Here is a 26,766-nt window from a genome sequence, read left to right on the forward strand (position 1 = left end):
CTGGACTGTGTTAGAGAAGACACCGATCACAATTTTAACCAGCCCAGAGGAGTTCAAAGGGCTAGAAGTGATTCATTCTTGCCCATATTCTCACTTAATAGCATTTTCAAGGGCTCATTTCAGAACCATCTAAACCGTGACTCCGAACTATATGTGCAGTGATTTGCAGCAATTACTGAGATTCTGTGAAAGAGGCTGGGCTGGATGTTTGCCTCTAAATATTGTGTTTCAAAACAGCTAGGATGAAGTGGAAGGCTGGTGAGTAAGTGCCTGTGGTGGAAGGTTTCAGACAGTGAGATTTTGAAGACCACTAATGAAAGCTGGCTTTAGTCTGGGAGTATACTCACCTTCATCCCTTCTTTATGAATCAGCAGTCATCTGCAGATGACAGCTCAGAAGAGCCTGCCAGTCCTGGATTTGAACTGCCCCATAGCAGCAGTCCTCCCTCCCACCCAACAAACTGCAGAGATAGGAGTGGGTCTGGTGCACAGTCCCCAATTTTCAGCCATCCACTGGAGCCCCCATCCAAAGCATCCCAAAGTGGGACTGCAAACCCAGGACACAGGCTATGCACCTGGGATGTGGGCTTCATCACACACCAGCACAGCTATAGCAGTGGCTTCCTCCCAAGATGGGTAATGTCTGCTCCTCAGTGGGAGGAAAGGCAATTCTGAGCTCTTGCAGCTTTGTTGAGAGGCACAGAAAACTGATTCAAGGAGTTTAACCACCCCAGAATAAATAAATAGATGGTTCTGTAGGACCTGTTTTTATGTGCAGTGTCAGGTCAGAAAGAGACAAGAGCAAATGGCAATGTAAAGGTAGGTCAGTGGAGGGCCAACTGACCCTCACAACAGTTGAGTGTGCTATAAACCTACACCTTGACCACTCCACATATGTGAATCCTTTCCTTTTCAGCTCATGCCAAGAAATCAGTCTGTACAGTGTTTCCCACGAGAATACACTTCACTCAGTGAAGGAACACCACATATTTGGAGTTTGGACTTCAAGACAGTATTGCTGATGTAGCTGTAATCAAACTGAAATCAAGAAGAAAGGACACTGAAGGCTTGAGTCTGAGAAGAATAATCATGACTCTGTATTTAGACCTGATGAAAAGGAGACAGGGAAATGGGGAAATAAATCTCGAGACCAATAGTTCAAAACAAACCACCCTCGGCTGAAAATGAATAATGTCACTATCCTGAGATGTCTAAGTTTTATTTTACTTAGCAGAAGAATAAAGTCTCAAAAAATGTCTCTGAATTAATAACTAGAAACATTAACATGGATTAACACAAATGTCTAACTTTGAGAAACAAAACACCAAAAACTCTACCACAGAAGTGCTAGCATAAAAGGATCCAGAGGAGTATCTTAATCAAAATTATACATTGCAGTGTTTTAGAAATCACATAAACTCAATTTTTACCACCTTTCAAGGCAGCACTTCAGCAAAATAATCAAGTGCATGCTTAAATATTCCTGTTTGGCAAAACAAAGTATCTCTGTACAGAAAGTGTCAGCAGGGTATAGACTAATGTAGCCTATATCAATTGGACTGTACCTCAGGGGTTTGCAGAGCAGGACTGCTTGCTTGTATCAGGATGTAAAATTGTCATTAACAATGATGTAAAGCATGTAGGAGCCTATAAGTTATCAGAGTTCTGGGATATCAATTATTAAGCACCCCGTCAACCCTTGAAATTTTCTCACCTTCAAGGAATGTTTCTACAACATCCCAGATGCCTAGATGACTATTTTCAGTCTTCCCATTTAGTCTGGAAAGCAGGGCTTAAAATGGATCCCAGCTTCAACTGGGATGGGGCTCTGGTATTCAGCATAGTCTGTGTTATGAGTTATAACACAGCACTGAACTGAAAACTTTGTGACTTTAAATTAGCTTTCATTTGTTTTCAGTCTATATGCCTAGGTCAGATCACCTACCTTTCTTCCTGGTACCTTGTGACAGATTTTAAAACCACATGTATAAAACAGAAGAATTCTAGCAACCTCTGCTGCAACCATAATGAACAAAGCTGATAACCTCCAAGATAATACCACTTACCTTGGTGTTGGCCTGATTAAAATAATTGAATGATCTCTAAAAGCAAAGGGGATTTAAGGAAAGTCATCAGGAATAGCCTTTTCATATAGCTTTCACCAGGTGATACAAGAGAACCATGAAAGGATCTGGACTAATATTTTCCAAAGTCAGTGAGAGTATTCCTGTTCACCTTACTGCACTTTAAAAATGTAAAAGTATACAGCCCAATCACACAATACTGAAGGAACAGGTAAGTGTAGTGGAGAGAAGAGGAAGTTTTGTCACTGGCTTCACCTGATGTGAGACCAAGCTACATGTGAACACAAACAAGGTGGAGAGGCAGACTGGAAAGTGAAGGCAATACTGCAGATCTAATTCCAGAATATGATGTCCAAATGTCTATAACTCTACATCTGCTCACCTGGAAGAAACCAGGCTGGTTTTCAAAGGTGTGAGCAGCCACAGATTTTACTAACTAGCAGCTATTGCAAGAGGCAATACTTCTGAAAGCCAGGAGTTTTTATGCAAGTACCTAAAGGACATCTCAGCTCCAAAGCATCCAGCTCTCAACATACTAAATATACTTTTTCCTATTGAAAATTTCAGAGGCTAGGGTTATACAATAATAATAAATATATTCACAAAATAATAAGTTGTTAGTATTGTACTATTTACTTTGTTGTGAAAACTCACCATTTCATTTTGAATTTAAAGGGATTCTGTATATTTCCTCAAGTCTGTGTTCTTGGGGACATACGAACACAAGTCACATCAGCTTTCATTTAAGAAAATACAGGCTCCTAGCTCTAATGATATCAAAACCATCAAGAGAAGACATTTATTAAAAAGCCCATCAATAAACCAAAAGCTGATTGTTAAAACAGCTTATGTGCCAAGGAAGCCTTAAGCATACTTTTCCCCTACCACTGGCAATTCAGTATTTACTATTCTGCTTGGACTTGCAATAAACACAACCAATATGCTGTAATTCAAACTCAGAATAGATGCCAAAAATTGCCCTGTGTGCTGAGATGTCATTTACCTGCTTGCTAACTGCTTGATTTGGGTGCCATTTTGAAGTCTCCATGTTACAACAGATGAGATGGAAAGAAATTTAGGTCCACAAAAAAAAAGTCATTGGCTTCAGCCTTCTCTTCAGAAAGTGAGAGCGCCAGGTTATCATTCACATTTCTGCATACCTCCCAGAGATTAAAACAAGCTCTTAAGATTATAATGGCATAATCACTGTGAAAAGCCATAAGCTGTCCTCACAGTGCCAATATGAGCTTGGAGCCTGCCTGGACAAAGTTCAATCCCATCATAATCAAAAGATAGATAGTCTCATCAGATGAAACTGGGTAAACATAGGAGAAAAATAAGTCATACCTTGAAAAGCTGACTTGAATGTGGAAACAGTAACATTTTTCCTTTAAATGTGACCAGTTACGTTTAGAGCAATTAAGTGGCTTTTACAAACATTTTAAATACTACATATTGGTATTAAAGTATTCTTTGCCTTGCCAGAAGAAAATTATGGGGTGTAGTTCTTGGTTACAGCAGCAACAGCTTTCCACTCATCTGCCAGTGTAAACAGACATAAATGATCTTCCGAATTTGAAGATCCCTTTGTCTCGCTACAGCAACAAAAAACATCCCATGTGTAAGATGTCTGTCTCTGTTTTTTCTCTCTTTAAAGAGAATTGAAATGATGTTAAAATAGAATGCGACAAATGGGGGAAAGAAAATGTAACTTGTCTTTAGATATTTTTTATAGCAGGAATTAACCTAAAAGCTGCTTCAAGTAACAAAACCCATGCCCATTAAAACCTGCATAGATCTAATTGCAAGAGAAAACAAAAAGACACTGGGGAGGTTCTCACAGTGGAGCCTTTCCAGGACCTATCTGAAATTTCAGTGATCACAGGACGCTTCTGGTACAAATAGGAAAAAAGAACAGTGACAAATCAGGACTGGATGGTGTTCAATTAAGATTTTTAAGAACATTCATAGAGGAGACAGCTGATTAGTAGAAAATTAAAAACATGAAGCCTTTAGAAAAGATTTCGGGAGGATCTAGGGAGCTACATGCCTATATGACTAATGTTTGTTTCTGGCAACTTTGTGAAACCTATAATAAAGGACAAAAGATACCCTCATAAATACAAGCTTGTTGCAGAGTCAACACAGCTGCTGTAAGGGGGAGCCCTGTCTTCTCAGCCTCCTGGAGCTCCTGCAATATATCAGAAACCATGTGAATAAAACTCTTACATAATCTGGATTTTAAGAAGAGTTGTCACAAAGACCTTCATCTAAAGCTCTTGAAAGCTAAAAGCTGCAGGATAAGAAGGGAAGTCCTTCATAGAAAAACAATTGCTTAAGAGTTAGGAAATATAGAAGCATTCAGTTCACAATGAAAGAAGGTCAGCAGTGAAGTTTCATTAGGAGCCCACATTGGAGTAGGAAAGATAACATAATAATCCATGGCTAATTCACACATTGAATACTACATAAAGTTCTGGTCCTCTCACCTCAGATAAGATAAATTAGAGCTGGAACACACTTATGGAAAGACAGCAAGAATGATCAAAGGTACTGCTTTGTATCAGGAATGACTGAAGAGTCTGGGACTCATTAGCATGAAAACCACCTGGAATCCACTTGGATAACAACTTATTGCTTGCTGTCCTTTCCAAGGCAGGACTTAGAGTATACTAAGTGAAGCTAAAAGCACAAGTAGGATTGCCCTCTGAAAGGACATTGTAGGTACAAGAAGTTAACACAGGCTCATGAGGAGACTGAATCATGAAACTGAGTTTTATTGTTAAACAGAGCACTGGATGCAAAAACTGCTCCATGGGTTTCCCTGTTCAATCAGGGCTTTAAACCTGATTATCTTGCAACTGGGCAGGCAAAACTGTTCAGGGGCTAACTGCAACATATAGACCATGCTATTAATGTCTCTTATAGCAAAGTAAAAGGACCCCTACACTGAAGCTTCTAAAAACACTGCATTAATTTTTACCTTCAATTCAGATCTCTTCCTCACATCTACAAATAGAGTCAGGATGTATGCAGACACCCAAGCTGAAATCTTTCCATATGTTGCATTAGGGAGCCAGCTGATGTTCATTCTGCAGTCACCCTGTAAAATCAAACAGCACAACAGGAACAACAGCTGTTGCAGCTTTATTGCTCATCTCCTGCTTTATCCCATTGCCACTAAGAGAAATCACAGTTTTGTCCAGTGTAATCTGAAAGCTGCAGTAGGCACTTGCCATAAATGCTGGTCACATTTCTCCAACTTCATTACAGGCCCTTGCTGGTTTGGAAGCAGAAAGCTCAGTAAACATGACCTGTAAGTCTAATGGTTAACTTACAGGACAACAGAAAAAGTCTGTCAGCTCAGTCCAGAAGGTGAGTGCACTTAATTGCCTCTTTCAAAGACCTGTTCCTTTGTGAAGAATGGTAGAGAATTACTGATTATTGCCAATTTGCTGAGACACTTAAAACGTCAATCTTCTTACACAAAAAGTATTTGCTGAAATTATCACCATTTATGCTGTCTAATGAGCTTTTGCTCCTCTTTGCAACTTGGAAGTAGGCCACCCTATTAATAGATTCCTAGAGAAGTTGAAGCAGGAAGGCATCAGTGTGTCCCTGCTAGTAATAACAGTATTGCAGTGTAAGTACCCCTGAACCTGCTGAAAGGCAATCACAGAAATGTCTGTAAGCTTCCCATGCACAAAATTAAACTTCCTTGTAAAAAAATTAAATTCCAGCCCAAGAAATTAAAATCAGGACTGGTTTGTTAGCTTAATGAATGGCAGAGATCTTATCAAATAGGTCTAATTTTGATGAACCAAGGTTAGAAACACCAGCAAATCAGGTATTTGACCATAAAATGGGGGGGGGGTGGGGGGGGTGGGGGGGGGTGGGAAATGATCTCTGAAGAACCTGAACTTTAGGATACTCTGCCTCTGTCCCTTTACCTGATCAACCCCAAATCCCCCTTCAAGCACAGCAGTTGCTGGTGAGGACATATCAGCCACACTTCCAGCTGCTTTTCACAACTGTATCTTCAATGGCAATCATTTCAGCAGAGGAAGAAGGAGCACAGAGCAGCTGGTATCAACATAAGGGTGAGATTCTTCATAAGGGCAATTCAGGAGTCATTTCTGCCATTTATCCCTGCAGTGAAATACCTAGGAGTCCTAATAGCATCCTTAGCTCCTTTCCATGCCCCACTCACTGATATTAAAGTCATAAGCAGGAACATCACAATACAGAAACAAGAAACGAAAGTACAAAAATAACGGTGGCTATTCTCCCAAATCCTGACTAAGCATTCTTGAGCACCCTGAAATCATTACTACCTTGCTCCCGTGGCAGCATTTCATTTTATAGCAGTTTATTTTACCCATCTTCCTCCTACAGACCTGCAGCACGTGAGGCAAGACTCAAAACTTACTTCATTATTTTTTTGGCTAAAAATGTACATTCCAGAAGCCGCATAAAGAACTGTCACAAGCTCTGGACCAGGTTCAAATGTAGGCATTTCCAGAGCCAGAGGAGTAATTTGGAAGTAGGAAGATGGATGCAGCATGTAGTTGGCAGCTGTGGCACAGGACGCCACTCACCTGGCACAGCCCTTACACAACCCTGCAGGCTGTCAGGTTCAAGTCCCTTTATTCAAAAAGGTGAAGGAGGCTTGAGTATTAAATAAACCAGCCAGTGGTGATGCAATAGCTTTGCTCAGCTTTTGCTTACTCAAATATTTGCTACTTAAAAAGAAAATATCTAAGATGACAGAAATACAGTAACCAGACACACCTCCAAGTAGACTCCTGGAGTTACACATTTACCATTGCTGTATTACCACAGAATGTACACAAAGTTAAGTAACTGCAAGCTTGCAAACTACCTTTAAAAATGTATTTCTAGTCATCTGTGGAGAGCTGTGAATTCCCTTAGAGTTCAGATGTTAAACCTGAAGCCATAAAGGACTTCAAGTAATAAATAACTTCCAGCCAATTTTAAATAATCAACACCCAAGATCACCTTTGTCTTGCAGTTAGGTACCATATTAAACTTCTCACCAGCATGTTAATTTTCAGTCCCTTCCCCCTTGCTTCTGAACTCTATCCAAACAAGCCAGAAGTAGCTCCCCAATTCTTAAAATGCCCCAGCTCCTACTATCAAACATTCTGCAGCTGAATGCAGTCTAAAAGCTATGTAATATTGCCCTCCTGGCTACAGTCCTTACAAAAATATACAGTAATGCAGTTTGCATTAGGGAAATTATCTGTGCTTCATCCTTTTATGCCATCTATTGTTTAGGAAGCATCTTTCATTGCCCAGTTGGAATAAAACCAAACCAGCATTTCCCTAGGAATATGAAGAACAGAGGAGACATATCAGAAGACCAGAACATAAGTTAGGCAAGGAAACATGCCTGTATGGGACGAAGTGACCCACAGCCTTGAGAAGTAAGTCTAGTTCCACATCAAGCCTGGCTGAAGGCTTCTGCTCCCAACTTCTCCCTGGGACCACTGTCACCTAGGATCAGAACCATGCAAAGTAAAAGCATAAGAGAAGGAAAGCCAAGTGCACAGCACAACTGGGTCTAGGGATGCCGTGCAGTTTCATGTGCAGCTGGTAAGCCTCTTATTATTAGCTACTTTGAATAGCTACCCTAAAAATGTCTTCTGTAGACCTTCTGTTCTGTTTAAAGGCACAAAGACCTAAATGTCTATTTGTTTGCTAAGCCTGGCACATCTCTGAAATTAAGCTCATCAGCAGCAACAGAAAGCCAAATGTGGGAGCCAGCAGAAAAACAGAAGTGCAGGCTGCTCAGTTCCAAGGTAGAAAAGATGTTTGCCTCCTCGCTGGCAGCAGAAATACTGTTGTTCCAAAATGAAGGAAAAAAAAAATCCCAAAACAAGCCAAAGCCCAAACCAAACCTGACCCCACAAGTTTTAGGCACACTCCTATTGAGGTGGATTATGCAAAAGCTGACTTTTTCCAAGGACATCACCAGACTCTGGTGGATGAATCTCACTGGTACAGTCAGGCTTGCTGAGAAGGCATTTAAGATGAGGAAGATAACATTTAAAGCCTCCATTCCCACAGGAGGGGAAATTCCCAGACTTTGCTTGCTGGGACATACTCAGCTTTCACTTTGTGGTACTCTGAAAGTGTCTCAAAATCAGTGCTGCTGTTGTTCTCTCACACACAGTGTGGACAGCAGGTTTGGGCCCCTCAGCTTCTCTACTACCCCCTGAAATGGGAGGGCGTCAAATGGTAGAAGAAAATATTAATCTCCTTCAGTCTGCTGGCAGTGATCCTCATAGTGTAGCCCAACGTGTAGTTTGCCTTGTTCACAATGTCAGATCATATTTAACATTGTGTTTGCAGTGACTCTGTAGTCTTTCTTTTTAGGGCTGCACACTGACCATTCAGTTTTCATCCCAGCTAATGCTACTCTCCCATTCAGCATATGACAAATACTCAGATTTATCAAAGAACTACAGCCATTTAATCCCTTTAGAGATTTTTAATCACCTTTAGGTGATGCTGCCTCTTGTAATACAAATGTAGCAGACTTATGCCAAGTAAAGTAACATGAGCCATGCCAACTGCTTGCAGAAATGGTCAGAAGATAGGGAAGCTTGCAGGATACAGACCATGGCAAAGACTTACCGGAAGCTCAGGCCAGGTTTTAATTCAAAAGAGAATACACCTGACTGGACTTTGTCACACAAACTTCTTACACAAGACTTCTTAATTTCTGATTAAAGAAATCTTGTGCCCACTGATTGTTGAATTTGGCTGTAGTCCTGCAAGCAGCAGCAGAAACCATTCTGTACTGGAAAAAAAGGCACTGCAAATATTTTAGAGACAACAAAAATGAAAACACTTCGACAACTGCTGTTTGGCTGGGGAAAACAAAGTTTTCTAGCCATTATATTTATTGGGTTTTGGAAACACAAGCCTTTGACATTTCAAAACAAGACAGTTGGTGTGTATTGACTGTTGCTTACCATATTGCATGTGAATGCTTTCCTGTTACCTTGTTCTGTCCCTTCTTGGTATCATAAGGTAAGCCCACACATTCCTAGAAGAGTAAATACTACATCTTTAATAAAGTAGGTATGTGCAATATTTAGCACAAAGGAACTTTGATCCCCGATCAGAAGCTCTAGGTATTACCATACAAGTAAATAGCAATATTCGAAGAGGATAATAGCAAGAAGTCTAGATAAGGAAGTCTTAGCAAACAGTTGCAGCAGGCAATTGCTTGGGAGAAAAACATGCACACAAAAATGAAAAATAAAACCAAAATGATTAGACTGAAATGACAAACTTCCTCTTGAATATTCTATTAGAACTGACAAAAGACTCAAAACTCTCTGAACAGAGTCTTTCTGTAAATCGTATTTCCCAATATCATCTTCTAATAGCTGATTAAACCATCCAGCCCAGCAAGCCATGGCAGACTGCTATCTGAATGCTGCTCACACAGATATTCAGACTGTTCTCTCAGATACGTGGCTGCCTTCCAGATAAACCAGAACATAAATCACAGAAAAAAAACAAACCCCTGAGCACCACATTCCCTGTCACTTGGCTCTTCAGTTTACTGTATAAAAATCACACAGGACAGCGGAATATTTTCATAGGCAGGAGGCATTTAACTATTGCAGAACAAGTGAAGCTGAAGGCCAGAAACCTACCACCCAGCCAGCCTTGCTGCAGAGCAGCATCACTAAACCAGCAGGCCACACTTCCCCCAAACAGCAACAAGAAAAATGCTGATTTTTGACAGTGTTTCTGAATTACAGCACTAGCTCCCACATTTACTTATGAACCTAGTCATTGCTGCAGCATTTCCAAGTAATACAGGCAAGTTATAAAGTGCATTAGTGGCTTTCACATATTTGCCTAGAACTGGGTGATAGCCAAGCCCCCTTGACTTCTGCTGGCCTTTTACTTTCAATTCAGTAAGACACGAGTGGTTTAGCAGGCCTTCAGAGCTATGGACTCCTCTTTGGCCAACATAAACAGGGCAGGCAGGACAAGCTGCCACTCCAGACACATTTCTAGCTGAATGATTTTATAAACTTTATTGTGCTTGTTGAGACAAAACCATCTGACCTTGTCTCCGTCTGTAGTAGGAGTTCTGAATTTCTGATTTTCAGGGAAGAAATCTCAGTGTCTCATTTCACGTATCCGGAAGTTCACATTAAATAGCTAAATCTACAGGGGGCTACCTGAAGCCAGCTACCTCAGCAAAACCCTCTGGTAGCAACCCTGAAGTCCATGAGCAGAAAGAGTCCTTTCAATGTTCATTAAGGACAGCACTCAAAGTACCAAACTAAAGCTACTCCTTTACTAAGATGCTTCACCCATGAAGAGGCTGATCTTAAGCCAGGCAACCTCACTTACCTACTGCTTCACTTCTGCAGAGAAGTTACCAAATGCCTTTTTTTTTTAAGTACCATACAATTAAGTGCTTGTTTATCTGGAAACATGGTTTCTTGGAAACCAGTCCCACTGTGGTCTCAGGTTCTCAGGGTACAAACAGACATTCCTACAGCCTAATAAGGAACACTTTTTAATTCCTCCTATTGCCTATGTGGATTCCTCCAAGGCTTTCGATACTGCTTCCTATAGCCACCTCCTACAGGAACTGACACATTATGGTCTTGGTGAGCAGTCAGTGCTGTGTGTAGGGAACAGGCTGACAGGCTGCACCCAGAAGGTGGTGGCAAATAGCTCCTTTTCCAGCTGGTGACATGCCAGTAGTAGAGTCACCAATGGATCAATATTGGACCTGACACTGTTCAATGTCTTCATAAGTGATCTGGATGATAATATCAGATGTATCATGATGAAGTTTACCAATGATACCAAACTGAGTGGTGAAGTGAACACTTTGGAAGGGGGACCCACCCTGCAGGATGACCTGGATAGGCTGGAAGGATGGACTAGCAAGAATCTTACTAAGTTCCACAAGGACAAGTGTAAGGTCTTGTACCTGGGTAAGCACAGTTCAATAATGCAGCACAGGCCAGGATCTATTTGGCTGGGGCACATCCAAGAGGATGCTGGGTTACATCAACAAGGGTATCACCTGCAAAGATGAAGTAATTGTCCTACTTTATTCCATGCCTGGAATGCTGTGTTCAGTTTTGGTCCCTGCTATACAAAATGATGTGTGCAGGCTGGAAAGGGTCCAGTTAAGGGCCACAAAGATGATCCAAGGACTGCAAAGCCTGCCACATGAGGAATGGCTGAGAAAGCTGGGTTTATTCAGCTTGGAGAAAGAAGGCTCAAGGGAAATCTTATCACCATCATCCAGTAGTGGCTACAGAAAAGACAGACTCACCTTTCACAAAGGGTCACACAGAAAAGATGGGGGTGATGGGCACATATTACTCCTGGGGGGATTCTGACTGGACACAGGAGGAAAATTTTTCACAATGAGAACAATCAGCCATTGGAATAATCTCCTCAGGGGCGTGGTGGATCCCCCAAACACTGGATACCTTTAAGGTTTGACTGGACAGGGTGCTGGGACATGTAGTCTAGGTCATGCTTGCCTAGACAGATTAGACCAGATGATCCTTGAGGTCCCTTCCAGTGTGGTATTCTATGATTCTATCACCTCCTCCCCCAAGCCTTCACTTTCTTCCTTACATTTCAACATCAAGCGTACACCACAGTGTGACACTAATCAGCATGCATTGTAGGGCCTTGTCCTGCAGCTGCTGCCAAAGGGAAAAAAAATCAAATAGGATTTTTCCTTTCAATTAATTCTGCAGCTGAATTGGCTAGTGGAGTCAATACTGAGCAGCGTAATGCATTCCCCATGACTATAGAATAAATCAGCACAAATGCCAGGGCTTGACTATGCAACTTACTCACAATCAGCAAACACTTGTTCACGTAAGAGGGCTCCCAATTTCAGGGAAATTGATTCTGCAAATACATGCACTTCAGTATGAGTGAATGGTGCAACAGGAAGACTGAAAAAGTAAGAGACAAGGGTATAAGCAACATAAATCATTAAGTCTACACTTTTGCTACTTCTTGTTTCTCTGCACGGAGCCTTTCTGCTCCTACCTCCATTTAATATACTGTTTATACCCAGTCTTAAACAGCTGCAAAGTCAGCTCCTAAGGAAGACAGTGACCTGACTGCCATTCTTACAAATGCAAAGAAATTCAGCTTTAATTTCACCAGCTGCCGCTCCAATAGGAAAAGGAAATATCAAACCCAATCCAGTATCTTAGAGCAACACTATAAGGCACAGTAGTCCGAGAGCTGCCAGGCTAAGTGTTCAGCAAAATCAAGAGTAGCAAGAGAGAAGTATTTTGGTCTGGAACTATATGGACAGCTTGGAATTAATATGCTGGTTTGCACCTATCGACTACAACCAAAGGTGTATCTTAAGACTCACCATAGCAACACCATGATTCAACCACTCGCTGCCTATTTCTGAGAACAGAGGGGGGAAAGAAACAAAGAAGCTAAGTCACTACTACACACATTTAAACATTTCTGCTTCTTGAAGCACATCTCATTTAACAGACCTGATGCAGACATGACAGAGAGATACAGGGAAGAACAATGTTCACCCAAAAATTTGCCAGCTTGTGTCTGTATTTTGGATCCATGTTGAGATTGTATTGAGCTGCAAAGGAGGGAAGAGATGACAGAGGAGAGGCCAAGGCAGCAGTGCTGTCTCTTGCTTTCTACTAGTTTGTAATTGTAGTCATGTCAGACCTTCCAGCTCGTATAGCCTACAGGCTCAGCAGTGCAGCTTTCAGATTCCCAAGGTCCCCATTAATCATTTCCCTCAGAGCTCCATGGAGGTCAGCTTCATATTTTGTGACCTTAGGGGAGAGGAAATTCAACTTTTATGATGTGGGACCCTTTTCTGTTGACACAACAACATACATCTTGGCACTTAACTGATAAACTCCTACCACCATAGCAGAAACCGACTGGGTCAGCTGAGGGACATACCTCTGTATTCCCAGGCTCCTAGAGGTAGTGTCCAGACCCAATATAGACCTCCAGTCACCAGTGTGTCTGGTGAAAGGGCTGACAGCTTCATTTTATTTTGTTTAAACTCATACATCTGCTAAAACAGCACTTTGTTTCCCAAGCTTTTCAATCCCTAAAGCTTAGGAGAGGCTGCTTGTCATACCTCTGCTCAGCACTACCTGTATCATCCTGAAGAGGCTTAAAATCCCTTGTCATAAAAAACCCAAAAGGGGTTTTTCTGCAGTAGCTTTACTTCCCAGCAAGTCCCAGAGATACAGAAAAAAGCAGGGTGAATTCACAAAGCTAAAGGAGCTCCATCCCACACCTACCCTGAGAGCTGTTTGTAAGTAGATATCCTGGTAAAATTCAGACTCTGATTTCCTACATTTTAATTCTGAAGAGTAAGCCAAGATCTCCAAGAATCCTGCTGCCAATTCAGGCACCTGAGTAACCTGTGAAAGCATTATTACCAAGGAACTCTGCCTGGAATGCAGGCCATGTTCATATCCCAAAGCTGGCACCAAGGATGGGAAAAAAATCAACACCACTTTTAACCTTTAGCTACAAAGGTATTACTTTCTGTCACCTATTTGTACTTGACATGAAAACAGCTTTGGGATCCACGTTTAAAATGTTTTCTAGCAGAGCCTGACTTAGTAGCAACAGTCAGACTGCACAAAATTGCTTTGTTTCTTAGTTCAGAGAAGCATCTAGCCACATGGAGCAAAGCCTACAGTACATTTTCCTGAGACCTGTGCAAGGATAAGACAACAAGCAACAACTTAGACTACACCAGCCTGTTCCAGCCCAGGAGGAACAACCTTCCACTTGCTACTGACAAAATAATAATAAAAAAATAATTTAAACTGTTTAAAACGAAAGAAAGGCACATAGTAAAGAAAAAAGTATCCGAGTGTTTCTTCACAGCAACCTAATACTTGCAATGTTTGCATAATACACAGAGTGCTAAAGAGGAGCGCCATTATTACACCTCAGGAGTTCGGTGACAAGCCTTGCCTCTTCATTAATTGTAAATCTGTTCATGCAGTTTCAGCTAGAGGATGTTCTGAGGTTATCAGTCAGTGTTCCTGGTTGTCCTGGTGAAATTTAAAACAGGTTCTCTCAACATTACGAAAATAAGGACACTCAAGCTGCTGGTAAAACATAACCTTTGCAAATGACAGCTGCAAGCTGCTTGTGGCCCATCTGACATTTTACACCAATAAGGACCTCAACAGCAGAAAGCTGCAGCACAAAAAGACAATCTTGGGATTGAGGTCAGATGGAACTGTTTCACTGACACCTATGCACCTCACTGCAAACAAAAGGACTTTATCTCACAGGTCCTGTGAGATATAAGACACCAACTTCTTTCCCCATGTCTTAGAAGTTTGACTGCACAGCTTCTGTGTAACCAGAAATGGCAACAGCCTAAGAACCAATAAACAGAAGTGCTTGCAAAGGCTGTCCCTGTAAAAGACAGTGGTGTGATAAGATGATGAGTCACTAAGCTCTTGCTCTCTTTCAGAGTCCACTAAAGGTTTTAGGAGTAATCTTCAGAGCTGACTCAATGACATGGTTATATCTTTAAAACTTCCTAGCTTTAGAAAGGTATGAGCAAATGGTTCACATGGCAAACAATTCCCTGTCCAAGGCCAAGCAGAAAACAAGATATAAATGCTAAGGCACTAGCACCAACAGCAAAGGAATGATTACACACTTGCTGCTTGTCCTCCTCCCCAAACCAGAAGTTTAGCATTCTGGTTACTATTCTCTCTTTGGGGCTGGTAGAAGATTTTTGCTCACACCTTAGAACCTTAGTTAACACCTTAGTCTTGACTGTCTCCTACAGACCAATACACAGGAACAGACCTTCCAACCCTACAGCTGAAACACACAGAGCTTTAAAAAGGCACCAGTGATGTGTCAGTATTGGGGCAAGCAGGGAAATAAAAAGACTGATCCTCCAAATGCAAATTGTTAGGGGTTTTGTATATTCCAGAAAATAAGGCACAGACTCTGACACTAGGATGTTAGGATGGATAAGAAAATAGCATGGTACGAATAACTTGGTCTAAATCAGTTCTGATCAAGCTAATGAGACTCTTAGTAGACTTTTCAAGCTTTACACATGACAGCCAATCAACTACAACCTATGCAAACATGATGTGGGAGAAAAGTTGTCTTTTCTTTCATGTGGGGCTTTTACTTATTTAGTAAGTACCCTCCAGAAATACACTCTTTCCTTCACATGTCTTATCCTGGAAAGAAGAACAGCTGGGTCTCCTTCAACTTACTGGAAAGGGATGCTCTCATAGGAAAAGGGAACTCACATGACATTTCTGATAAGGGCACCGTGAACTTGCTCAGAAAAAGCTACTCTTCTGTGCCCTTCAGTGCTGGCTAGCCTGCCATTAACAGTGGCACATCCACTTCACTCTGCCACTCACTCAGGGGGTAACACAGTGTTCATGCCCTGCCTTTTCATAAAGAGGGGGAAAAAAAAATAGGTGGAGGTTGCAGGTGGTTAGGTTTGTACGCATCCTTCCACAGAAGCAGCTGGTACACATGAAGCTAACCCAGGAGAGTAGAAGAATGGTGAGACAAGAACAAACCCAAGAAACCTAAACCCTCATTAACCCACCCTTTCTTACCTGAAACTGATATAGGAAAGATTCCATGTCTAAAAGGAAAAAAACATACTTAATTTAATTTATAAACGAAAGTCTGCTTTTGGGGTACTTAGCTGCCAAGATAATTTTCAGTATCCTATGCTTCTTCTGTGATACTTGTGATACACTGAAACAGCACAAGAGTACTGTCTCCTCTAAGTTCAGGCGTTTGCTACAAGAAAAAGCACAAATACTGAATTCCAGTTTTGAAAAGGTTAAAAGCCTGGCAGTTTGCCCTGGAGCATAGCAGAATCATGAGAACAAAACTGAGCTCTGACATTTGTTGGTCAGAACTCAACAAAATCAATGGCCACAATAAAAATATATCCCACTTTGCCAGAGCCAAACTTAGGAGCAATGTGATAACCCACAATACTTCAAGCCTATTAATCTTCCAGCATTCTTGTGAAAGGCCATCAGACAAGCTGTCTCCTCCAGGCTCCCACACAGCACATGGGCCAGCAACTTCAACACTGAGCTGATTTCTCCAAGACTGATGATGGGCTGATGTCTTTTGCAAACATGAAGATCCAAACTCATGAACTGTAATTACCAGGAATGAAGATGAATCCAGATTAAGGAATCAAGTTACAGGACAGGTTCTGCTCTGTAATATCTCCTCTGGTTATCATAAGCATAACTTAGTTCCATCTGATGGTAACCCAGTTTGTATACTGCAGGACTGCTCCACAACATGGAAAAGAGCTCAGGAAGTGGAGGTTACTCCACAAGTGGAGACTGTATCTGCTAAACACAATCCTTATCTGAATAGAAATGCTATGAGAAACACCCTGAATCCCTTCCCACTGCACCACCCATAGCTCAGCCCTCAACCTTGAAACGAGATGAGACCTTAAGTATGTACTACACTTTGGTACATGCTATAATTCTGGTGGTACAAGCATATGTGTAAAAACAGACTTTGTTTTTCTTTCCTTTCTTTTCATGCATAACTCACACATGGACAGCATCTCATCTAATTAAGACTCAGAAAAATCACCCCAGCTGAGGTCAAGGGAGATCACAGCTTCTGCTTGCTAACACTCCATACCATGTTTTCCACACAGTATCTGTACATGCCTGATTTGTGCAGGTGAACTGGAGGGAAAGAGCTCACTCTCACAAGCCAGCCACTGAAAATACAAGTGCAAAAGCTCGGTCCACAACTAAAGCCACTAAAAAGGGAAATTTAGGTTCTTGGCTTCAGATATAACAGCTCAGTAGTAGCCCTCCTAGACTCTACATACACAGCATTGCAGTGGGCAGAGTGGAGAGAGCATTGTAATACTCTACCAGAAGTCCCAAGAGCTGCCTCTCAGTTGCCGGACTCAAGCACAGCGCAACTGTGCATGTGTGTCTTCAGTCAGCAAGCAGCTAGGAAGGAGCCTTTCCTCCCAGCTGAGCTTCTCTGTGAACTGCCCAAACTTTTCCAGTTACACTGTATGACACAAAGAAGAAAAAAAAATTCCATGTATTACGCATAGGAAAAAAAAAGACAAAAGCCTATTTTGGGCGACAAAGGCCTGATATTTCAAAGTGATGGATGTGTGGTCTCTCTAAGGAGTCAGCCTTGCAATTTGCAGCCCACATTACTGTGCTCCAAAGCTATTGTCACTGATTTTCCAATGCTGGTATTGTGTTTGCATGCTTGGCACTTCTGGACCATTCCAGGATTTCCCCCCGTGCTGACCAGACGCATTCTTCACCATGCTAAGAAAGGGGTAACAAATTGCCTCAGGCAGGGACAAAATGCAGATAATTACGTTTGAGAAGCACAACCACCATAGTTCTAGCTTGTGGGGGAACAGCTTGACCCCACTCTCCCACCCAGCAGACCACAGCAGCTATGCTAGCTCAATGCACTGTGTGCCGCCTGGTATTTAAAAGGAATTTGACATTTATGTTCTGATTTAGTAAAGCATAGAGCACAATCTGTTCAAGAACCTGCTTTATCTGATTTACACTGCCCTTCTGCCCAGTTGGCTTTGGTGCATGCCACCCAGCACTGGTGCTTGTCATGGTGTGAGTATTCAGCAGCAGCACAAGTAGCCCCAAGCCTCATCCTCAGAACTGCCCAAGTTCACCCCCTCTCGGGATATTCACACAGATTTCTCAGAGCAGTGGGAGCTTCTCTGTTCACAAGAAGTTGAAAAAAGCCCTAAACCTCAAAACCTTAACAACAACCTCATCTTCCAAAACTTTGTACGGACTTTGCCCCCCTTAGATTCACTCTACATTTATGCAGTTGCAGGGTGTGTCTGTACTTGCAGCTCTGCAGCACGAGCAGATCCCTGTGCAAGTGAGAAACTATGGAGAAACCCGGTTTCAATTAAGTGTGAGCACTGGGGTATTTCCACTTCAAAAATCCTACTGTTAAACAACAGCATTTTAACCCTGACCAAATACAGCCCTTCATGTTTCCCACTGCATTTGGTACATATTAAGCTTACAGCACCTCAGTGACAGAAGGGGGTATCATCCTGAACATGGAATAACAACAACCACCAAAGCAAGCCTGAGACTGAAAGACAAACATTACTTACAGATAGGTTAGAAAACTGCCAAGTAGTCATGACTTCCCCTGGATGGATCAGCCATAAGGAAAGAAGCTGCTAGGGGCCATTTCCCACAACAAATTAACTTGGAAGGAATAATCTATCAGGCTGCAGTGAGGCACACAGGGAAGAGCAGAGGAGAGTTTGGCAGCCAGAGCACCCACACTGCGAAGGGTGGGTGACCCTGGGACTGGGGGAGACACCTGCTGGCAGGGCTGCCTGGAACACAACAATCCTGTCCTGCAAAGGAATATGGGGCCTAAGTGCTTTCACACTGCACTAGAAGTACAGATGCTGCGGAGCTCTAGCAACACTTAATATTTGAACAACCAATGTATCCAGGTCTTTCTTTGCAATGAACAAGCCCTTAATGCTCAGGGGTAACTTTAAAGGCCATCAATTCCTTTCTATATGCACACTTTCCATGACTGGCAAGTGTAATCTATATGACAGCATTTTATATACTGAGATCTCATTCATTCAAGCACACCAATGGAAGTGCATAATGAAGCTACATCCAGGATCTTATGTACAGGACCTGTACAGGCAAGTGAACACATTCCAGTCTCTGCATGAAAATAGAATAAAGAAAAAAAGCTATGTACATCTGCTGGAACCACATGATTTTTAAGGTACCTTCCAACAAAAACCATTCTATGATTCTATGATAATGTATCTGCCAGTAACATGGCAGGGACATGGAGAGACACATATAACCTAAATATGAACTGAAAAGGATTTCACAGATATTGAACAAAATGTATATGAGATGGTGTCTGGTTAGATAGACAGAAGGCAGAGAAAGAGAAGAAAATGACCTTGTTGTGCACAGTACAGCAGCTCACATGGATGAATCAGATACCCCAAATTACCAGCTACTAGGAGAGCTGTGCTGCAAATGTAGCTCAACCTACAGCATATCAAGTGTTATCAATCCTGTTTGCAATACAAGGAAACATGGACAAAATAATGTCAGTCACCTTTCTGAACTTGACTATTCTCCACCAGGTAAATGAGCAGGAGCTGCAGGTGATACAAATCAGTACAGCACTGTGTCACCACATATGGCAAAGGATAATGTATTTTTGCAGTAGTTGCTCTCCCACACAATCAAGTACACACACTGCTTGATCTCCTCTGGCAGCCTGTGTGTGTAGGCATGCACGTGGGCATTCCCACAGTAAGACAAGTTTCGCAAACCCACTGTGCTACACTCCTGCATTGCTGAATGCTTCAGATGAGGTGGTCTTAGCTCTACTCTGCCATAGCACTTTTCTGGGTGTAAAAGGGAGATTGTATGGATGGCAGAGTTCAAAAAGCTCTGCTTCAATTTATGTAATAAAGATTTTTTTTCTTCTAAGAAGCTTTAATCTGCAAGACTGTAACTTTCACTCTACAAGTAGAGTTCAAATTCCTGACCTTGGCACAGCATCACAGAAGACTTGCTTTCACTCACATGGATTAACCATCACTGAGCAACTCATCCAAGATAATTGGCACAACCACCCCTTTTCTTCAAAGCCAGCATTTCCTCACCTATTTTCACTTCTTTCTGCAATGAGTACATAATGTACAATAGTGAGTACGTAATGTATAACAGTGACTTTAATTACCACCACCACATCAATTGGCAAGAATGTTATCCTGAATAAAGTCTGCCAATTATATTAAGTAAAGGAAAGCACTGCACAGTGCTGTATAAAAGACACCTGCAAGCGCTCTGCTGCAAACACCAGACACAGGTATGCACATTGCTACGTACATCGCCTGCCTCCTGAGGACAGAGATGCAGCAGCCCAGGAGGACCACCACTACCTCGCTTCCAGACTACAAGCAAGTGTACCTGTACTGACCACTTCCTATAGACAAGCCTAGATCCATGCTCTCATCTGCATGTATCCAGTTTACATGCCAACAGAGAGGCCTATGACCCATCCACAGTATTATCTTGAAGTTAAGTCAAATGTATTTTATTCTCCTACTGAGCAAATGGATTCCTCTGCCACTAGAGCTACTATTCATAAATTGAACAGTTTGGGGAGTGTAAAAGAGGACACTGAAGAGATGTTGGCCCTATTTTGTGTTTTAACCAGGGCTGCTATGATTTTGTGTTTTGTAATCAATTTCACACATTTTTTTTTGTTTGTTTTCCTTTTAAACTTCATCGTTTGTTAGTAAAACCTGACAAAAACCCCAACCCCAACCAACCAACCCAACCCCAACCCTTTCCTGGCTGGAGAGAAAAGGTTGGAAGTGTGTGGTGGAGCATAAGCTAAAATTTTCTAAATTTAACTGTAAAGGGGGCTCCTTAACCCTCCCCCCCCTCCTTTCTCCTTCCTTCATGGTCCTATTTTTAAGCTGATCTTCACAATTTCTAACAACGTTGGGATTTCTGTGACTAACAATATGCTCCTGGATATTTAATATTATCCCTAACAAAAAAGTGAGCAAAGTACGTTGAGAAACACAGTCCCAGCTATTCTGACTATATCTGCATATCAGAACTTTAACTTTGAACACCTAATCATACGTATCTGCCTCTCCAGCCTTGACTCAGTCTCTACATTTGGAAAAGCGCTAGAACAATGGCTACAAGCTCTGAAACTGGGCAGCTCTGCTTACTCTCCCACCAGCATTTTCAAAAGGCTGCAGTTCAATGCCCCATCTAACTGCACAAGCACAGGCTTCCCCCCTCCCTCCAGCTGACACTCCCTCTTCCTACCTTAAATCTAGCAAACCTGGGACCTCCAGGGATGGTCCTTGGTTTACATGGCAGAAAGGAGGTGGGCCAGCTTTTCCTTGGTCAACTCAACAAGTCATTGGATTTTGTACATGGGATACGGTGGACTTGTACAACCAAGTGTGCAGAAGAGCGCAATTACCCTGGCTTAGTGGAAACACCAAATCACATCCAGGAGAGATCAGAATTCAGTGTCCACACCTTTTCGAGGGATTTACACAGCTCAGGAAGCCTCCCCTGCTAAATCCCAATGCAGATCAATTAAAAGGAAAGCAGATGACAGAAATCAGTTAAATGTTGCTACTGTAAAGCACCTTAATTTCAATCACACCTCTGAAGCAAGCAGCAGCAATTCTAACATCACCCTTCATAATTACAGTACAGGAGCCTGTCTCCACCCTCACAGCTAGCTTTAACCACTCTCACTTCTGGAGAGCTCTTCAGCAGCCACACTCATCCACATCAGTGTTCCAGTTCTCTCCATCCACCTTATTACTGTCATCAGCTCTCTGACAGCTACTTGAGCAGCATCTTGCTATGATCAAGGACAAGGATTTTAGGATACTACTTCAGTATCAAATCTCAATAGCAAAACATGCCAAGCATCTTGTTTCAGATGAACTGAGGCAGCTGTAAGAGGAAGGGAAGAAGCTGGGGTAAATGTTAGCAACCGCACAATGAAATTTTCACTGACTTTGTCCACAAAATATAAAATGGTAACATTCTGTGGGCCTGATCAGGGCCCACAGTCATTCAGGTGCCAAATGATGTATCTGTAGTGATCTCTGTTCCTACACCAGCTGTTTAAGTCTCTCCTGGGCAACTTGATTAGGAATCTGATATAGTGGTTGGGCCATTTCAACCACAGTATGTTACTAGCTTCTCACAAATACTCCTCTCTGCTGGGGGAGAAAAGCTTATCCATCAAACACCTTGGTGCTTTCTCTGCTTGCCATGTGCTGCAATTATTTGTTTTGGCACAGCAGATCTCTGGACAGTTAGCAGGCATGCTGTTGTTATCTTCCTCAGCGACAGTACCAAGAAAGGAAAGCATATAAATTACAGCAAACTTAAGGCTGCCTTCATTATTCCTGCAAGAAACAGGAATTTTTTTGTGTGCCTAGTGCTATTTCCTTTTGAACAAAGACACTGTGCCACTGCTCCCAGCTTTCCTTGCCCCAAGAAGGGGCAGTGGTAAATACATAGCCCAATGAGCTCCCTGTGTGCAAATAAAATTTCATGGAGGAAAACCTTTTCAGCACAAGGTACTTGAGTTCTGCATGCTCTGGGGAAAACGGGAAGGTTCTTGACCTTGATTTTACACACATTTTACACTTGTAGAGCAGCTGCTATCTTGCATACTGGAAAGAATCATAAACACCTAGTAAAGGCTGCACCTACAAACATGGCAGGCCCCTTACATTCTACAGGTCATATTCAGTCCATGAAACATGCACAGCTCAGAGAAAACAAGACCACAATAAAAGCCCAAATGTGTACAAAGATAACTCCTTTACATATTCAAGGCATGAGTATAATCCATGGGCTTAATTTACTGTTCCCATCATTTGCTTTTGCCTCCACCCACCCCAATTATTTCAGTAGGATTTAGATCAGGTCCTAAATGGATATATAGAATAAAAAATAAAAAAAAACTATTTCAAACTAAGGAGAGATTGGAAACAATTTATTGCTTTCATTGAAAGTATTTAAGCCACTTTGCCTTGGAAGAACTGCACCAAAGGAAGGAAGTAACACATGTATCTACCTGAGTAGAGTGTCTGAAACAGCAGGAAGAAAACTGTGGAAATAAAGCTCTAGACTACTTAAAGTCTAATTAGACCTTGATTTAACTGGGGCTTCAATTTTTGATCTGGATTTTATTACTAGTAATAAGGACAGCTGCTGAAGCATTCCTTATGTTTCCTTAATATGTTTTTATCCAGCAGTCACTGGAATGGATTCAGTGTCAATTGGCATCTTTTCCCCAGGACAGCCATTTACATTGGCAGCCTCTAGCACTGACACAACACATCAACTCACATAAAGGAAAAATCACCATTAGCTAAAAATATCTGAATGAAAATAAAAAAGTGGTTCAAATGGTATTGCCCTGCCTTCCTTTCCTTCACTTTTCTGTGACATTGAGATAGTATCTGATATTTGCAGGACTGCCTGATTTATTAGGTTTTAAATAGAAGTGGGAGGCATTTCCTTGAATTACATTGATGAGGAAAAAAAAGAAAAGCAACCCGATAACTGGGGGTTTCGTTTTTTTTGTTAACAATCCATCCAAAGCCTACAAAGAACTAGTGAAAATATCAAGAAAAAGCCCAGTAAATTTCATTTCAGCTGTGAATGAAAACAGTGGCAGGCCATGACATACTTTCCCTCGACTTTCCATAAGCTGTTCATTAAGTCCAATTTTAAGCTGGGGTGGAGAAAAGCCACAGAAATTCCCAGGCTGAGATAGCACTGGTTATCTGGTAAACAAGAAATGTCACATCAATCAGACAGACTTGTAAGAAAGATACCACTGTTGTGTGTACACAGGCACCAGCATTACACAATGTGTTTGCCCCAGAGCATCCTGCCTACCTGCTCCCTTCCTGTTCAGCTTTGACCTTCCTGAAATTGGAACCATTTCTCCAGCTCCATTAAAAGTTTCCACCTTTCTTTCTCAGCCTGCTTAAAGACAGTGCTGGCTAAACAAAGTTTGGGAGCGGAAATTAGTATATTTTGGGAGACATACTCTGGAGAGCAGGAGGACCAGCAACAAACCCAAACAGAACAACACCAGTTACTTTCATAAGGGAAAGCTTCTGTATCCTTTCTTATAGTGGAATGGATCTTAAAGAAGAAAGAATGACCTCCATATGCAAGTCATCCTAAGAAAAAGATACTTTAAAGGTGGAGCTCAAGATTTTTGTACTCCATGTGCTAAATGTAAATCCTTAAGGGTTTTCCAATAAGTCTGTTTAGGTACCTGGCAAATGTTTGCTGAATGAAGAGCAGCAATATGTTTGGTTAAAAGCACGTACAGAAACACACTGTTATTCTCTTCAAGCACAATAGCTTTTAGAGCATTGAAATATGAAAGGCTAGAAAAGCAGGGATAAATGCGACTCCTCATATCCCTTGGGATGGCAGAAAGCTGGGAATGCTCCTTCAGCTCTCACACAGCCAGCAGCTTGTATCAGCTCATTTCAGCATTTTATAATGCAGCCACCATTGCCAGGACCAATACGCAGAGTCCCGACACATACAATGCTCTGTAAAGAAGTAAAACCCACTGGGTTGCCCAAGAGTGCTTCAGCTGAAGTAACTCAAATGGTAAAACAGGACTTCTTGAAATAAATCCATGCCATGGATCTGGCCTGTTCCCAACACCAATTACTGTAATACTGAATTCCTGGGTAGCTAAATATGCAGCTTCTGCACAGCGGACCTTCATGTAATGACACTGTAAAACCTGACTCAGCCAGAAACTACACATGCTGTTTCTCCCAATACAGAACTCTTTAAACATGCCCTTTTTTGAAAGTATTTACACTAAAATGAATTTTGAGAGTGGTCTGGCAGCAAGAACTGCAGCACACCATTCCTCTGTCCACTGTAGGCATAGAATTGTTATATTCAAGCTTTCTAGGCATGCATTCATAGATATCTACAGAGATGCTTTAAGGAGAGGCAGCAGCAAATGCTCCATTACAAGGGAAACAAGCCAACACTCCCCTGCAAGCCACTTTTCCTTTTAAAAAAATACAGCAGATGCGCTCTCTCTGTGCAAAATATAAGCTATCCTAATGCACAGCACTAGCACTCATCAACCTGCCAACCTGCAGCAGTGCCTGCTGCCACCACAAACAGTAACCCTGTCAGGAGCCAGCACCTTTCCCTTCAAAGTCCCATGCACCCACCCAAGTTCCTTATTGTGGCCAGTGACCTAGCATCTTCAGCTTCACAGCTGACACCCATCCACTGCCCAAGCACTACTATTACATTAAGAGAGTGTCTTGCCTCCAACAGTATGAATCTGTATCAGTAACACCCCCTTGGGGTTACAAGAACAGCACTGCAGTTTCAAACTGAGGCATTGCAGAGACAACAATTATTAGGGAAGTTCAGAAAAAAATGAAAGAAAAGGACACAAGGTTGTATTTCACTGAATACTTTGGAAATAATAGAGAATTGTTAACATAGAAAACCCTTGCTAAAAAAATGGGAATATACAACATATTGTGAACCTGAGGCCAGAGAGATGATCCTGGCAGCCTTTTAAATCAGCTTAATGTCTCATTTTCCAAGTACCAACTTCTGATCTTTTTTTTCACTACTGTCTTCAATGTTCTAGGCACACTTTTCTTGCATCATCCCTATACCCTGCCTAAGGAAAGGCCAAATCACTGCAACAGGGGCCAGTAGCATAAAGAATGCTAGGGAAAGCTTGGTTATTTTATATATTTTTATGCATTTGTACCAGCTTGTAATTCATCTTTTACAAAGCTGTGGGTGGCTGAAATTTCATTGCAAGGAAACCATGTTCTGTTTAATAATAATGAAATACCATGATTTGTAGGAAGTAGCTTTTTTCCTTGACCTTTTTATTACTGGCAAAATATCAGCAGATTATAAAAGTTCAGACAAAAGTTCAGTGTTATCAACTATGATAAACAACCTTGTGTTGTCACATACCAGACCAAATACCCCCTCCTCTTTTTCCATGTACCTAGTTTTCCAAAACAGTTCTGATTTGTGAAGAATTATACATAGCCAACAGTCTGAATGCCAAGTGTACTACCGCAGGTGAGCAGGGCTTGCTCAATTCCTGGAAGCATAAACAAGTAAGGGAAGGAACAAAAAAAGCAAGAGCCAGAATGCAACCTTACTTCTTTATGTGGTAGCTGCAGGATCACTGCTGGTATCACACAAAAAACCTTTATCTGAAATACAGGATCATGAAAATTTGGGAAGGACCCAGGGGAAAAAAAGAAATAAAAAAACCACCACCAAAACCCACAAGGCATCTCCGAGTCTTAAATAAACTGTAACGAGAGATTTAAGGTGTTCAACCTACTTATCAAAGACACTTCAAGCATCACCTGATCGTAGACTACAATTATTCAGAGGGAAAAGATATCAGAAAGATGGGAAAAAAATGAAGCTAGAAAAAAAGCCAGATTAGAGAGAAAGTACACATCTTTTATGGTAAAGGTAATTACCCTTTGCATGCATTGCTGAAGAGCATAACAGCATCAACAACAAAAATTAAAGTTTACTACATGCCTAAGATATGTGCCATAATTCAACCAGAACTTACCTGAGGTAAGAGTCTCAGTCTAAAATCCTGTGGCTTGCAGATGCAAAGAAAAGTGAGATCAGTAGGACTGATACTTCTGGATCTGACAACTAGGATGGAAAAAAAACCCTGAATTGTCCAAAAAGCAAACTCCAGCCTTCCTACCTGAGCCCACTTACTCACCAGATAAGCCCTTCACAAGATCACCACACCAAGTGCTGCAGAGTCTTTCTCCAGGCTGTGTGCTGTACCTCACTGCACTGAAAGCAAGCAGAAGGGCAGCCTGAACAGGCAGCTTGTATTGCTTGTTAACATTTCTAGCCCCTAAACATCACATTTATTCTCCACTTAGTTCTTCTTAGGTTCATTTCCAAATCAGCCTGAAGAAAGAACTGCTTTACTGA

General features: G+C 41.7%; 1 protein-coding gene across 7 annotated transcripts in view; it reads right to left on the reverse strand.

Moving 5' to 3' along the window:
• Nucleotides 1-26,766, reverse strand: part of OSBPL5 (oxysterol binding protein like 5) — a 141,614-nt gene that overhangs the window by 104,451 nt on the left and 10,397 nt on the right. The window contains exons 1-2 of one of the 7 annotated variants that reach the window (XM_031055063.2): nucleotides 7,497-7,617; nucleotides 5,067-5,186 (exon numbers count right to left, since the gene is read on the reverse strand). The exons of 3 other annotated variants lie outside the window; for them this stretch is intronic. In XM_031055063.2, the coding sequence (XP_030910923.2) occupies nucleotides 5,067-5,174 (108 nt within the window). In that variant the 5' untranslated portion in view covers nucleotides 5,175-5,186; nucleotides 7,497-7,617. Of the gene's footprint in view, nucleotides 1-5,066; nucleotides 5,187-7,496; nucleotides 7,618-26,383; nucleotides 26,438-26,545; nucleotides 26,623-26,766 lie in introns of those variants that run through there. 3 more of the 7 variants (XM_034062594.1, XM_034062595.1, XM_034062596.1) reach the window with 3 other exon arrangements.

The sequence above is a fragment of the Melopsittacus undulatus genome, chromosome 4, assembly GCF_012275295.1.
Source record: "Melopsittacus undulatus isolate bMelUnd1 chromosome 4, bMelUnd1.mat.Z, whole genome shotgun sequence".
Lineage (NCBI taxonomy): Eukaryota > Metazoa > Chordata > Aves > Psittaciformes > Psittaculidae > Melopsittacus > Melopsittacus undulatus.